At 37.7% G+C, this 14,319-nt stretch overlaps 1 protein-coding gene across 5 annotated transcripts in view; it reads right to left on the minus strand.

Moving 5' to 3' along the window:
- EZH2 (enhancer of zeste 2 polycomb repressive complex 2 subunit) overlaps positions 1-14,319 on the minus strand; it is a 29,750-nt gene that overhangs the window by 10,991 nt on the left and 4,440 nt on the right. For 2 of the 5 annotated variants that reach the window (XM_031059567.1, XM_031059565.1), the window contains exons 4-11: positions 13,564-13,702; positions 11,244-11,387; positions 10,590-10,692; positions 9,825-9,988; positions 3,112-3,203; positions 1,934-2,174; positions 669-838; positions 196-290 (exon numbers count right to left, since the gene is read on the minus strand). In XM_031059567.1, the coding sequence (XP_030915427.1) occupies positions 196-290; positions 669-838; positions 1,934-2,174; positions 3,112-3,203; positions 9,825-9,988; positions 10,590-10,692; positions 11,244-11,387; positions 13,564-13,702 (1,148 nt within the window). The remainder of the gene's footprint in view (positions 1-195; positions 291-668; positions 839-1,933; positions 2,175-3,111; positions 3,204-9,824; positions 9,989-10,589; positions 10,693-11,243; positions 11,388-13,563; positions 13,703-14,319) is intronic. The other 3 variants (XM_005424154.2, XM_005424152.2, XM_031059566.1) reach the window with 2 other exon arrangements.

The raw sequence follows: 14,319 nt of genomic DNA on the forward strand, positions 1-14,319 counted from the left end.
AGAAGAGGAAGGTTATAGTTGCCAGTGCAGTAAGATTTTGTCTAAAACTAAAACACCATTTTCTTTTATTGCTGCAACTTTTGGTTTTGGAAGCAAAAGAAGAGTTGCACAACTTTTCTTTCAAAATACTTTCTGTTCTGATCCCCTGTATCTCCAATTTATTGTTATGCTAAGGGTATTTAGTAACAGATTTACCTGTGTTTCCTTTTCTTCTTTCTGGGAGGAGTATCAACATCTTCAGCAGGGACTGGTGCAATAATACTAGATTCCTTTACTCTAAACTCATACACCTAACAAGAGATACCATAACACATCCACGATAAATCTCTCACTAGTACAAAGTTGCTCATATTCTAAGTTAGTATGATTTCCTCCAACCAACAACTTACAGATTATATCCAGTCATAGTCTCTTTTTAATACATTTAAAGTTGATTATTTTTGTCATTTAAGAACTGATACTCTAATTTAAACCTCCTGTAAAGTTAATTTTAAAACACTTTTAAAACTAACTTCTATGTATTTGTGGTATGAATTCTGGACCATAGCATTCTTGGGAAAACCAAGAAAATTAATTATTTTGCCTTTTAGTAATCAATACTAGTATTTGTATACTTTAGCTTTAAAAGTAAATCACTTTGACCCTCAGCAAGTAGCTTCCCCTCTTACCTGTCTGCACGTTTTGGTCCCAATCAGTCTGGCAATTGCACAGAAATTGTCATAGTAGGTGCCAATAAGAACTCTAAACATTGAAGCTTCTGCACCACTCCATTCCACGTTCTCTGGAGGCTCAATATTTGGCTTCATCTTGATTGGTGTTTGACACCTAGAATTTGCTTCTGTAACAAATAATTGAGAGTCAGGCTATGTATCAAAATTTACTTTGCCCTTCACATTATGATTAACTGCAGTTAAAAAATATCCCAGGTTTTTTGTTGTTTCCCAAGTGCCAGAAAAAACAAACATTTTCACATGCCTCTTACAGAAGCTAACAGCAGCTACTCAAATTAATGGCCTACATGTAAATTGTGACAATGCAGACATTCTCTTACAGTTTGATTAAACTCATTGTTCCAGACTGCAAGGCAAGAGGTATTCTATCACCAACTGTATGGCAGTTGTCTTTTGTCAAGTGGGCAGTTTGCCTTATCTCTCTCTCAGTGATCACAATCACCCCTCCTTCAGCAGGGGACATGTGCTGATAACAGGCTATTGAATGTCACTGCACGACTGATAAGAACTACAGCATTCCATCATGAGATGCTCTGCCCAGAGGCAGGAGCCAAGCATTCCTACCTGGATATAATCTGGAGATTCTGGAACACCATCACGGCTTCTCCACTGGATTTCCCAGAGGAATAGCAGCTGCCTCTTCTTCCACTGGATCTTCAGAGGAAAACTACACCCTTTTCTACAGGATCACTGCTCCAACAGGGCCACACCTGACACTCCAGGAGGACTGCAGCCACAATTCCAATTGGACTGCTACCAACACCCTGACCAACAGGGTGTCAGGTTGTGTTTCTGACTCTATCAGTGTTGTTTTGGTTTTACTGCATTGTTTATTTTATCCTTTTATTGTCCTCCCTATTAAAGAACTGTTATTTCCTGCTCCCATTTTTTGTTGCCTGAGAGCCTCTTAATTTAAAATTTATAGCAGTTTGGAGGAGGGGGGGTTCATTTTCTCCATTTCAGGGGAGGCTCCTGCCTTCCTCAGCAGGCATCTGTCTTTCCAAGCCAAGATTATTACTCTTATTATAATTCTGTCTTTTCACTCAGTTCCATATATTCCAAACACATATTCTCTAGGATTGCACGGCTTGACTTGTTTTGGCTTTGTTATTTTTGTAGCATTGGTTTTTTTGTAGTTTTGGTTCTGTTCACCCTCTCAAGCACCGCAGCTCATTGAAGGAAGCAGCACTGACCATCCTTACCAGAGGAACTGGATGTTTCATCTTTCTTTTCTTCCTCCTCCTTGTCATTGTTCTCCCCGCCGGTTTCAGTGCCGGCCTCGCGGTCGCTGTCGGTGTCCTTGGACTCCAGGACATTGATGGTGGGCGTGCTGGGCCTGCTGGTGTTGTTGGGCAGCCGGCCCCGCCGCCGCCCGCCGGGGCGCTTCGGCGGTGTCTTGATGCGCTCCGCCGTCAGGGCGGCCGCAAACTCCTTCGCGCCCTCCTGGACACAAAACAGCACAGCTTACAGCACAGAAATCCAGAAGTGGTTCCACTTGTGGGACAGCACCTTCTACTTGTACCCTGAGGAACTTCCCACTGTTCTACAAAATAATCACGTGCACCAAAGTTCCAGCTAAAGGCACACCAACCGTGAACACAAGTACTTTTGATGCTACCGTGAAAAACATCTACACTTACAAAGTACCCATGTCAGTACTTCGGTTCCCCTTTTACTTTGGCTGCCAAGAGAAAAATAATTCAGCAGTAAATTGCTATTTTCCCAGATGACAGAAATAAATTAGAATTTCTCCACATAAAAATCCCATAAAAATACGAGAACTCTTCTTACACATGACACTTAGACAATATGTGTTCTACATTTTTTAAAATGTAGTAACTTGTTTTCTAGTGAAAAGGGGAATGATATAGTGTAGCAAGTTTTCAGATGGGAAAATTGCATAGTTTCTCATACTAAAACATTTAGGGACATTATGAGAGAGATTTGAAATTATATTATTAAATATTTCACTTTATTAATTTCCATCCTATTGCTTCTTAAGAGCACAAGTCCCACATGGACTCACCCTTTGGCAAACTAAAAAAAAACCTTTGTAAGTAAGTTTTAGTTGTGATATAATTTACAAGAGTGAAGTCTGCAGTTCCTTGACTAGATTTGACAGAATAGCAGCAACACCATTATTAGGGGATAGTAATATTTCTTCCCTACAAATATCTCAGGCTACATCTACAAGTATTCCTACTTAAGATGATTGAAAGTTACTTCTTCTCTTGCTTTCTCTTGCAGCAGCATACTTGACTGCAAATGACCCACAACCAGATGCACTATCCTAGATCCAGCATGCCCTTAGTTTAAGTATCCCCCTATACTGCAGGCAGCACTAGCACTCAGTGAATTGTGACATATAAAATTATCTTACCAAATGTTGATAACAGTGAGGTCCACAAGGCTTATTATCTAATGCTGTTTCTGTATTCTTTCGCTTATAAGTATTGGGAGTTGCATGGAATGCTGTTGAATCAAAACATCACATTTTTTAGTTTTCATATGAAATACATTAAATATGTAACCTAAAACTCTACCCAAAACACAAGGTTACCAAGACTTTACTAAAACCAGAATAAAATACTAATAAATGGAATAAATAAATAAATAAATAATAAAAGAAACCCCATAGAGTGACATATGACTTACCACTTAAATACACAGAGACAGCACATAGGTAAGTTTCACGCATCATGGAATGGTTTGGGTTGGAAGGGACCTGAAAAATCAACTCCTCTCTGCCATGGGCAGGGACACCTTCCACTAGCCCAGGCTGACTAAACCCCATTTAGCCTGGCCTTGAACATTGTCAGGGATGAGGGCAGCAACAGCTTCTCTGTGCAACCAGTTCCAGTGGCTCACTTCCCTCATGGTGAAGAATGTCTTCCTTACATCAAATGCGAACCTATCCTCTTCCACTTGAAAGCCAGTCTGCTCTTTTACATCAACAAAGACAATCATCACATTTGTTTCGTGTATCAAGGAAGATTTGGTGTATCACCCTTTCCAACAAAAGAACCGACTTGACTTTGTTGTCATGTTAAACAGAATTATTCAGGGCTTCTCCTGTTAATGACCATCTCTTCAATGTGTAAGATTCAGTTGTTAAATTTCTGTCTTGTCAAAAAATCCGACCCCATGCACACTTTGCAAAGGTAGGACCCACTTTACATTTTCATCAGTGAGAAGGACACATAAGCATTTTTGCTCTATTACTTTATCAGCACTCCAGCTAAGCTGGCAGAACAAAAGAATTCAGTTCCTCTATCCCAGCTGCAGGGTAAAAACAAGTTAGCATTGCACAGTCACTCTGGATAAGTGAGCCAAGTCTGCACATTGCAGAGAAGTGTCTGCTCCTGTATCTGAGGGACTCTGTACAGCTCTGAAAAAGCTGCAGAACAGTGACTGAGAGAGGAGCAGAGCTGGGTATGTTACACATGCAACAGGAGCACCTTGATAACAGGAGGACAGAGTTTCCTACCCACTCTCTTTGCCAGAGCCAGCTCTCCTCACAGGCAACCCCTGTCTCCCAGCAGGGTGTTTTCAGGGAGAGTGACTTCTCACAGCTTTCTGGAAGTCTTGGCAACTCCTCTGTACCCCTTACAGAGCTTTTCTGAAGCCTGGAAAACCTGCCACTAGACTCTCACCAAAACTCATACATTCATGCTCCCACATTATATCAGGAGCTTTTTGAGATACTATCATTAGTTTTCTGCAATTGTCTTTTTAAAAACAACTCATCTGTGCTCAAGGAAAAAATACGTTGTTTTTCAGAAAGAGAGGGGGAGAGAGAGATAGACATCAATAAATACTTTTTCCCTCTAAATGTGTAAACAGTGGCATACAGAACTGCAAGGAACAGAAATGAAGAATGGACTGAAATTTAAAAAAGAAGAGAGTATTCAGTGATAGCTGTCTGTTTGCTAATCCTCCATGAATGCTGTATTGCACTAATTCTTACACATGAAGGCCCAGAAAAGATACTCAACTTAAAATGTGCAATTTCCAAACTATGCAGAAGCACTTATGCTGCAGTTTTACAGCAGCTGCAGTTGGGTAACTGTAACTTATAGTAAAGGTTATAAAAATTCAGTGAATCAAAAGTGCTAATATGTTCAAAATTAAAGAAGAAATCCCTCCCCTCCTACCCATATTAATCTAAAAGGGCTGTTCCACACCACCACTTCACACATCTCCTTCATTAAGCCATTTGCTATTCATTTTATTTCCAGATCATGCTCGAGGCTTCTCTCTCAGTGTCCACTAAGCTTTAAAGACTCAACTTTTTAAATGCACTTCCTTCCCTGTTAAAGCATGTGGGCAGAGCTCATGTCTTCCCAGACAAGCTTTTAAAAGCAAATTTCATTTCAGTGGTCTGGTTTGCAGCATAGCTCTGCAAACACCTGTTTTGGCAGCAGTCGGGAGGGTGACCAGTTCCATCCTGGAACTTTGGGAACACTTCATGTTTCCCTCCTATAAAGGAGGGTGAGTTGAAAAATCAAATAATAAATTCTATAATACTGTGCCTGTATTAATGACAGCAGCAGGTGGGAACCCCCCAGAAAAGCAATGTACTCTTCCAAGGCTTTCTTAAAATGGTATAAACAAAATAAAAGAAACAAAAGTAAATATTCCATCCCTTTCTCCAGACAAATATGTTATTTTTTATAATTCTGGAAACACAAAAAAGCTTTAATTTGCTATATATGGGCGTATAGATACGGAAAAATTATTTACAAGCAAGTATAGGAAAGTAATTTATGTATATTGTTGCCATTAGTGCTTTTTCTTCCCCCAGATTTAGTTAAAAGCTTTCATTGCTACGCCACTTCTCATGTTTCACATATCCTTCAAGTGTTCATATATTCTGTAGGTAAAATATGTTACACTTTGTTATAGTAACAAGAAACCATGCAATTTAATGCAAAGTTATTTCACTTTTTTTCATCTTTTAAGAAACAATGAGATGATGGGAGCCCTTTACCCAAAAGTGAAGGGGAAAACTCCCTTGTTTTTCAACACGGCATCTTTAAATTTGCAGAGTGCACCATTTCATTCAAGATTTTTTTCCACTTAACTGTTTTACTTTCTCTTCATACTACAAGGAAAATAATTTTTCAGCAATGCAAAAGAACACTAAGACATTTGCAAGCCATGATCTATACCAGACTGCTGCAATGTACAGAAATCAAAGCTATTCTTTTTACATGTCATTTGCAAATGCAATCACTTCTCTCACAAATTCATTTGTGCAAGATCCTAAAATAAGTGGTTTTTTAAAAACTGTTTTCCTTTAGAAAATGAAGAAATGCTTAACTTGTAATAGAATGAAACAAACCAACTTTTGTTATTTTTAAACTCATGAGACCTCAAAAATAGACTACATATGATACTTAAAATTGGAGTAATATCTTGTGTTCAACTATATAAAAAACACCCAACATGGTACAGTAAAGACAACTACAGAAAAATATCTACCACCTCTATTGTGAGGTATTTTTTTGGGAGGCTTGTTATAAAGAAAGGACCCACGACAAGAATAAAACTATTTGCATAGCTGTATTATGAATTTTTAAAATAGCAGTAGTAATCTTTTTTTTTAAATCACAGAAAACTTTGTAGAATTTCCTAAACACCTAAAGTCCGCATTTCTTTAATGATTTCCTTCAGAGAAATAATTCTAAAATGGTGTCCCTGAGCATGTTTTCTGTCTTTGAGATTTATTATCTGCCTCATCCCCAATAGGCTCAACTCTCATTTTCAATAATGTGAAAGTACACAGGCAACAGTTTAGCCTGAAATGTACATTTGCTTCATAGTCAAGCTATTTGGGAAATTCTCCCTACCTGATATTTTTCCTTCTTCTAAATTCTTTGTTAGTCCAGACATTTAGGCATAATTCCTTGCTGTCAGCAAATGAAGTCCACAAGTACACAAGTTTTTTCAGTTATGTCATCACCTGCACATAAAGGGATTGCCAGGTCGTCAAGGGGACTTGACACGTTAAAAATCTAATGATAACTTTTCCTATATTTAACTCAAATGTTCTAGAACAAAGATTGGAAACTCCACAAAATAACTAATTGTTAACTAATCTAAACAAAAATGGAATCTAAGAGGGGGAAATACAAAAAGCAAAAGCAGACCTAATAGAATTCCCGTATTTTTTTTAAATTCTCTATTCCTTCTCCAGAGATTTACACCTTTCAAAGTACCAATGTGATTACTGTAGCCCACCACATTACCAAAGTAATTCAACAAAAATGTCATCTGCAGAAGCCAGGACATCATCCCACAGCACTTGGCAAGTGCATGAAACAGAACATAGAGGCAACTGTAGAAATGTAATAAAAGTTAAATTGTTGCAGAGACACTAAAAATTGCTACTGCAGCCTTATAATAACCAAAGCATTATTTTTAATTTTTTTTTATGAGTTACTTATTCCAAGCTATGAGCTGGGTGAATTTTGACCAACAGTCTTAAGATTTCACAGAAAACAGAGAGGCCAAACAACTGACTCTCTCAGTTTTTAACAAAAAAATTCTGTGCTCTAGACAGACACACAGACAGACAGACACGCAGACAGAAAACAATCCTCTTTCCTTGGTGTAACTACAGACAAAAGGAAAAGGAAGCAATGCATCCAAAGCAGTGAGCAGTCATTGTTGCAGGGGAATTTGGGGATGTTTTCAGGGAGTGGCAACTGAAGCATCAGTTTATGGCATTCAGGGTCCAGCGTTGAGCCCACACAGCAAAAGTCAGAGATCTCTCTGCAGTGATTATGTATCAAACACATCATCAGTGACAACTGATACATTATCATCAGTGATAAGTAATACATTATCATCAGTGACAGCTAATGAGCTGCACAGGCTGTCACAAAGAGCCCTGTCATAGCCACTCATTTCACCCTTCACCTGACACAAAGTCCTAAATGCTTCCACAGTGAAAGTGCAATGCATTCCTCTTTCTGTCATGGCCCTGAAATCCTGAAGGGATGATTTAAAGTTTGGGCTCTTTTAAGTAGGAGGCACAGTTTAAATAAAGCCTTGGACATACACCGCTGTGGAAACAACAGCAACTTGCTTAAGGAACATATCAGAAGTCACCAGCAACAAGAACTTAGGCAATCTTTTAGTATAAATACTTGGTCTTCTATCTCAAGATTATGAACACAGAGAAAGGAGGCACAGTGCTTCTGGCTTAAAGGATTCTGCTGGTATGAGAGCTGAGGTCCTTCAAGCAGTGACATGGCTCTGGACGTTCTCACTGGCTGAACCTGGCACCCAAGAACATGACAAAAAGTCCAAGACTGTGAATCCGTTCTTCAGAGCACTTTTATCAAAAAAGTCTCTCAGAACTGGTGCCTCAAAACTGTGGTCTGGTAAAATAGCAGGTACCCAACAGGTAGTCAGCAAAACTTTTCAGTTGTACTTCTATCAGTCTGCAAAAATGACCATGAAAGGCAAATCTACATAGATTAATGAAATAGAGGAGTAAAATATATATGTGTGTTTTAGAGGAGCAACCATCTTTGGTGAAAAACTAAAAAGTTATAAAATCATTGAGAAAAATGCCTAAACTCACTGCAGCAGAAACATCTGAAGTCTTCAGAGCTGCTGCTAGAGTAAGCCTGTCTTCACTCTGTCCAGACAATGCTTTTTTGTTGACTTAATCAAAATTGGCACCCAATCTCTCTGCTAGACTCTTGAGAGTGTCAAGAACTCCTAAAACCCCTGCCAGACAAATGGATTGCCAACAATCAGCATACAGCTTCACTTCCCTGTCCTACAGAGTGGGGCTGCACACAGCACTTCTTGGAATGAGTGTCCAGGCAACTAAGACACCACAAGGCCTACTGCTTTGCAGAACACACTGTGTTGAAGCTGGCTGGTCAAGGCAGCAGCTTACTCCAGAAATTTACTGTTCTTGAACATCATGCAGAAGTAACAGCGTCCTTTTATTTTTTATTTTGCATTTTCTAGCAAGGCCTGTCAACAGAATATAAGGAGAAAGTGAAACTAACAGACCTAACTCCAAAATGCTCAAGTACTAAAGGAACCAGGAACATGAAAAGCTTCCCCCCTCCCCACCATCTGAGAACAACTCCAATTCCTCCTCAAACTGAAAGGCAACCAAGGAATATGAAAAAGCAGCAGCACTGTGCAAAGCCTTCGGTGTGGAGTACAAACACAGGCAGATTGCATGTGTGCTGGATGGGGAGCTGCTGATAAAGCACAAGGATTCCCAAATGAACATGCATGAGCACTCACAGTGGAACATGCAAATGAACAACTGAGTCAAAAGCGAAAATTAATTTGGTATAGAGGGCATCACAGTTTACTGTTACAAGTTGAAACCACTTGATATTGGCTGTTAGCTTCCCCTTTACATTTAACTCTCTGTCCAGAATAACTGTCTCAAGCAGATTCTCTTTACACTTTGCAAGTGAAAGCCAACATCACTGCTAAGCTCTTGTCAGCTTGTTGGTCCAAAACAATGGGGCAACATGAAAGCAGTTATGGGGAATAGACATCACAATTTCTAAAACTCAACTCTGAAACAATTCCTCAAATAACCAAGTACAACTAATGTGGCTAGAAAGTAACATGGCAGAATAAAAGAGAAAACTGTTCATAAGTGCTCATTCTTCCCTAGTGGAAAATGAAGCAAGTCTGATAAATGACCAGGATTTTTTTTTAGAAAAATACATCCCATTCTCCATGCACAAACTGAGAAAGTGTAACATAAATAGTAGAAAACAAAGTAGTTTTCTTGCAGACTATATAAAAAGAGAAGTGATGTTACAGATTTGGTCCAAGTCAGGAATTCTATATAAAGTCCTAAATGCAGAAAGGATAACAAACTACCCACACAGGTACATTCAGTTTTCTGAGGTATAGTTTCCACTGCAAAATAATGTCAACATGTACGAGCTGTTTTCATAAACTTTAGGGATACTCCTGCTTTTATTTTTTCTTCTCTTTCCTTCCTTCTGCACTGGATCTTATGGTACTTTAAAGTCTCCTGACTTACAAAAAAAAAAAAAAGTAAGACATTTAGGAGCACACTTTAATGGTACTTACGATGTAAGAAGCAATCATATTTAAAACAGCGCCTACAGAAGAGCGTGTGAAAGGAGTGCAGGCTTTGCTCCCTCTGAACAGATTTAGCATTTGGTCCATCTATGTTCGGTGTGCACTCAGGAGGAAGAGCTCCAGGAAGCTGCTGCTCAGTGAGTTCTTTGTATCTTTAAAGCGAAATAATAGAAATAATTTATTGAATATAATTTTTTTAAACTAAAGTGGTTTTTATTCCAGTACTACTCTGCATTTTCAATGACAACTTCAAAAAATTCCTACGAAATATGTGTCAGCTAAAAAGGCCAATTGTTAGTGACATGACAAATTAATAATTCCATACTCATTAATACAAATTGACTAGGAAATAACGCATTTGTTTTCAAGACCATCATGACCCCATACATAGTATTATTAAAAAGGAGTAATATCATCATCATCATAGTATCATCCAAAATGGAGATAAGATTTTTTTTTAGTAGTAGCTTTTATTTTACCACCTCAAAAAATAAGAGATTATTAGAGACATATAAGCACTCACTTTTCAGTATTTTAAAGGGAAGGCTAATAAACACTTTTGTATTGTTTGACTTGGGGGGAAAAAGCCAAATCCTTTTCAGTGTCACTCGCAGAAGTTACACAAATGCCACAGAACTAGCTGCAAGGGGAACCATTCCTAATCAACCAATATTTACTGAAGGATTTATTTTATAGAGGCATCTTTGTTTCATAAAGCAACACAGCAATATACTGTAAGAAATACATTCTTACTTCTCTTTCAATTCTTCTGCTGTACCCTTGTCGGGAAACATTGAGGAAATGGCTTCAAATATCTTGTCAGAAGGAAATCTCCGAGGTGGATGGGTTTCTTTCTCTGTCAAGGAAGCAAAAAAATTTGGAAAACAAAAAAACATATTTCTGCTGCTTCGCTACCTCAAGAAGGTGCTCAGAGAAAGGGAGTGTTCACCAAAATTCTAATGTAAAAAAGAAGTAAAGATTTTTTTTTTCCAAATCACTTACAATTTTAACTGTGTTAAGTGATTTTTCCTGATGAGAAAAATCAACTAGTAAAATTCTGAGAAACCATTATTTCACCAGCAGATGGAGATGGAAATTCAGAAGTGTGCCTGCGTTAGAATAATAATAGATCATTTCCTGAGCAGTACCAAAGCATTTATTAGACAAATATCTGACTGGTTTTTGGTGCATTTGACTGACTCAATATGCCAATGAACAAAAATTGGCAAAAGTGCCTCTCATGGTGTTCTCAACAGAAATCTTGAACTAAATTACAAAGGAAATTATGAGAATTATGCTCCTTTAGACCTGAAAACTATCACATAGGAAGATGGGTATGAACAAATTTATTGAGTGGTTAAACAAAACGTTTCGGGTTTCATTTTTAAAGTCTGCAGGTAGACATACCCATCCTGTTACCTTCCCGATCTTTTTGCTTGTCATCTCTTTCATCAGGATTGTCATCTCCATCATCATCATCTTCATCATCACTATATTGACCAAGGGCATTGACCAACTCAACAAATATTTCATCATTGATAAATCCACATTCTGAAATCCAGCAAAAGTGGGAGTGAAGAAAAAAAACACAAGGTGTATATGAGGTCTTTTTAATCCTCCCTACACTTTAAATAAACTAGGACAAATGCTGTCATTTAAGAAATGCAATTTTGTAGTTTTCCCCTCTAAAATAGCAGTGTATAAACGAAGACCAGTTTAAAAAGGTCATTATTCATTTCTTAGACTAACAACAGGGAATGAAAGAAGAAAAATTCCCACAATTTTTTCCCAACTCCATGTGCTACATACATATATAAATGTCTCTTCCTTGTAAGATAAAAAAATACTAGCAGTTACATTATTTAAGAGACTTTATGCCAGAATCCCAGTTCCAACATGGTTAGGGCTAAGGCAGTCTGGAAATGCATGCTTACAGTCTATAAACTAATCCTTAGCCAGCTAAGGAATCTCTAGAGAGATTTTTGGTTGATTGTTCCTTAGCACCTACTTGCCACAATAGACCCCACTGGCTGGGTGATAAAAAAATAATACATTTATATACAAAAAATTCAAGAGAAAACTGAATTTTATATATCTATTTAGTAGATTATATTCTGTTGTGACATTCAGATTGCAAAACAGATTAAACAATAAGGCATTTCTGCACAAAGGAAAAATCATAGTTAGCGCTGACAAGAGACTATTTTTACCAAAAAAAAAACCAAACCAAAACAAACATGAACTGTGTGGGAACTGTAGTGCTTATTACCGTCCTTTTGAACCTGGACTGGCTTTGCATGTCAAAATAACTTGACAGAAAATAACACTTATTACTATGTAGACAATGAAAATACCACTCGGATGTTTTAAACAGACTCTTAATATACACACACAGGTTAGTATAAATTGTCTCCCAAAAGTGCAATTACAGAGGTAGTTTAGAATTCTGACTCTTACACGGGAATGCCTCTGGATTACAGATTCCCACAGTATTTACATTTAATTACAGTCACACAATACTAGTTACTGGGAGACTAAAAGAAGTCTCTTTACTTCTAATATATTTTACATATTATGGAGAACCCATAATAACAGTAATTGCCATCATAAACTTGCATCTCAGGATGCTCAAACAGGATTCATTTTAAAGCTAAACTCCTTTAATAATGAATTAAATCAATAATAGAAGACATTTAGTAGTAATGTAATCATTTTGACATAACCAGTTTTCTGACAGGGGAATCAGCAATCAGGAAATGTTTAAAAATATCCAAAGGCCAAAGCCCACAAAACATTCCATGTTTCTTACGAAATACAAAGGCACCAGCTATACTGAGGACATTAACAAGTCTAGTAGGGCTGTGTAGCATTTATTATTGAATCACAGGTTTAACTTCATGAATGGTACACAATCAACTCAAAAAGTGTGGTTCCCTTTCTCAGACACGTCAGCATTAACAGAACATGATTCATTTTAAGAAGCTATTGTCTGTTTGAGAGAAGGGTGGAGTGTGTGGGTAATATCTCTGAGAAGGGGGAATCACAGTAGCCAAGAGAAACCTCCACAAGGGAAGTTGAGGCTTGTATAAGCCAGTTCTGAGGGAGCCCAGAGCAAGTGAAAAGTTGCCACTCCACTGAGACTTTAGCAAAGTGAGGGACAGGTTACACTGCAGGTAGTCCAGCTCCCCCACAGGAGAACAGATAAACTACACCTCAGAATAAATACATGTAAAACTGCTGTACCAACAGAAGGATACAACTTTGCTCTATAAGCTGATTTACAGAGAAGGGGTTTTTAAATAGCTAGCAAGTTCCTTAAAGAAAAGAAGGAAATAAAACCCCACAAACCTATAAGAGGTTACTCTGTTGAATCACATTTGCAAATGTTGCCATTATCAGAGTTTTGCATAATCATCCTGCCACTTTCTGCTAAGCAGGATACATACACACATCACAATATCATATTCCAAAGCTCTGAGCACAAATTTCAATACCAAGAACCGCTGTACGGAATAAGGAAAAAGTTAATGTGCTTAATTTCTCCACACTACTGCTTAAAACTTTGCAGCCTAATGAAAATGCAGAACAATACATTTAGATAAGGAAGTCTGTTATACCCAATGTTTACACAATACAGTAGTATCTCTACAACTTCTGCAACAATCACATATCAGGCCTTAAGCAACACTATAACAATAATTTATATAGGAAGAAATGATTAGTATACCTGAGTGTTTGGGCTCACCTCTGTCTCCATGCACTTTCCCATCATAATTCTTGATCAGTTCTTCAATAAAAGTACCATCCTGGTCAAGTACTTCATCTCCCATATACGGAATGTTATGTAAAACAGTTTCATCCTCTACCTAGGAACAACAGTGATAATCAAACCACTTTAAATTGTTGTCAAGTGACCATTTCTGCATTGTTTTTCACTATCTACAGGACTCTGCCTACAACAGTAAATGAACTAGCTTCACTGCTTTAGCACATTTACCATGAACTAGAAAAACAAAACAAAATCCTCAATGACTTTGAACAATTTTTTGCATTCTTAGTGGCTGGCTCAAAATATTAACACCAGCTCCTAATCTTAAGGTTAGCAGAGCGTTTCCAAGAAGTTTCTAATATGGAAACTCATTAAGTTATCTGGCTTTGGGAAGCTTGCATTTGGTAAATTCATTTGTCCTCTCTCAGTTCTCTCTTACAGTAATGCAGGAAAGCACAATGGGAACCACCCTTTCATTGTTTGGCCAGAGATAAGAAAATATGCTACAAAAAGACTCTAAATTAAAAGTTGTCTAAAGAGCAAACAGAGAAACATGCCTGAAAATTTATTCTGAACTCCACTGTCCCTTTTTTTTGACTGCATATAGGCTAAATGCATTAATACTCTCATGTTTTATCAATAGAATTTACGGACCTTGATACTCAGCTGCATCTTTCAATACTACAAAAGAACCTTCTATTGTTAAAAAAATAA

This window comes from Geospiza fortis, unplaced genomic scaffold (assembly GCF_000277835.1).
Source record: "Geospiza fortis unplaced genomic scaffold, GeoFor_1.0 scaffold120, whole genome shotgun sequence".
Lineage (NCBI taxonomy): Eukaryota > Metazoa > Chordata > Aves > Passeriformes > Thraupidae > Geospiza > Geospiza fortis.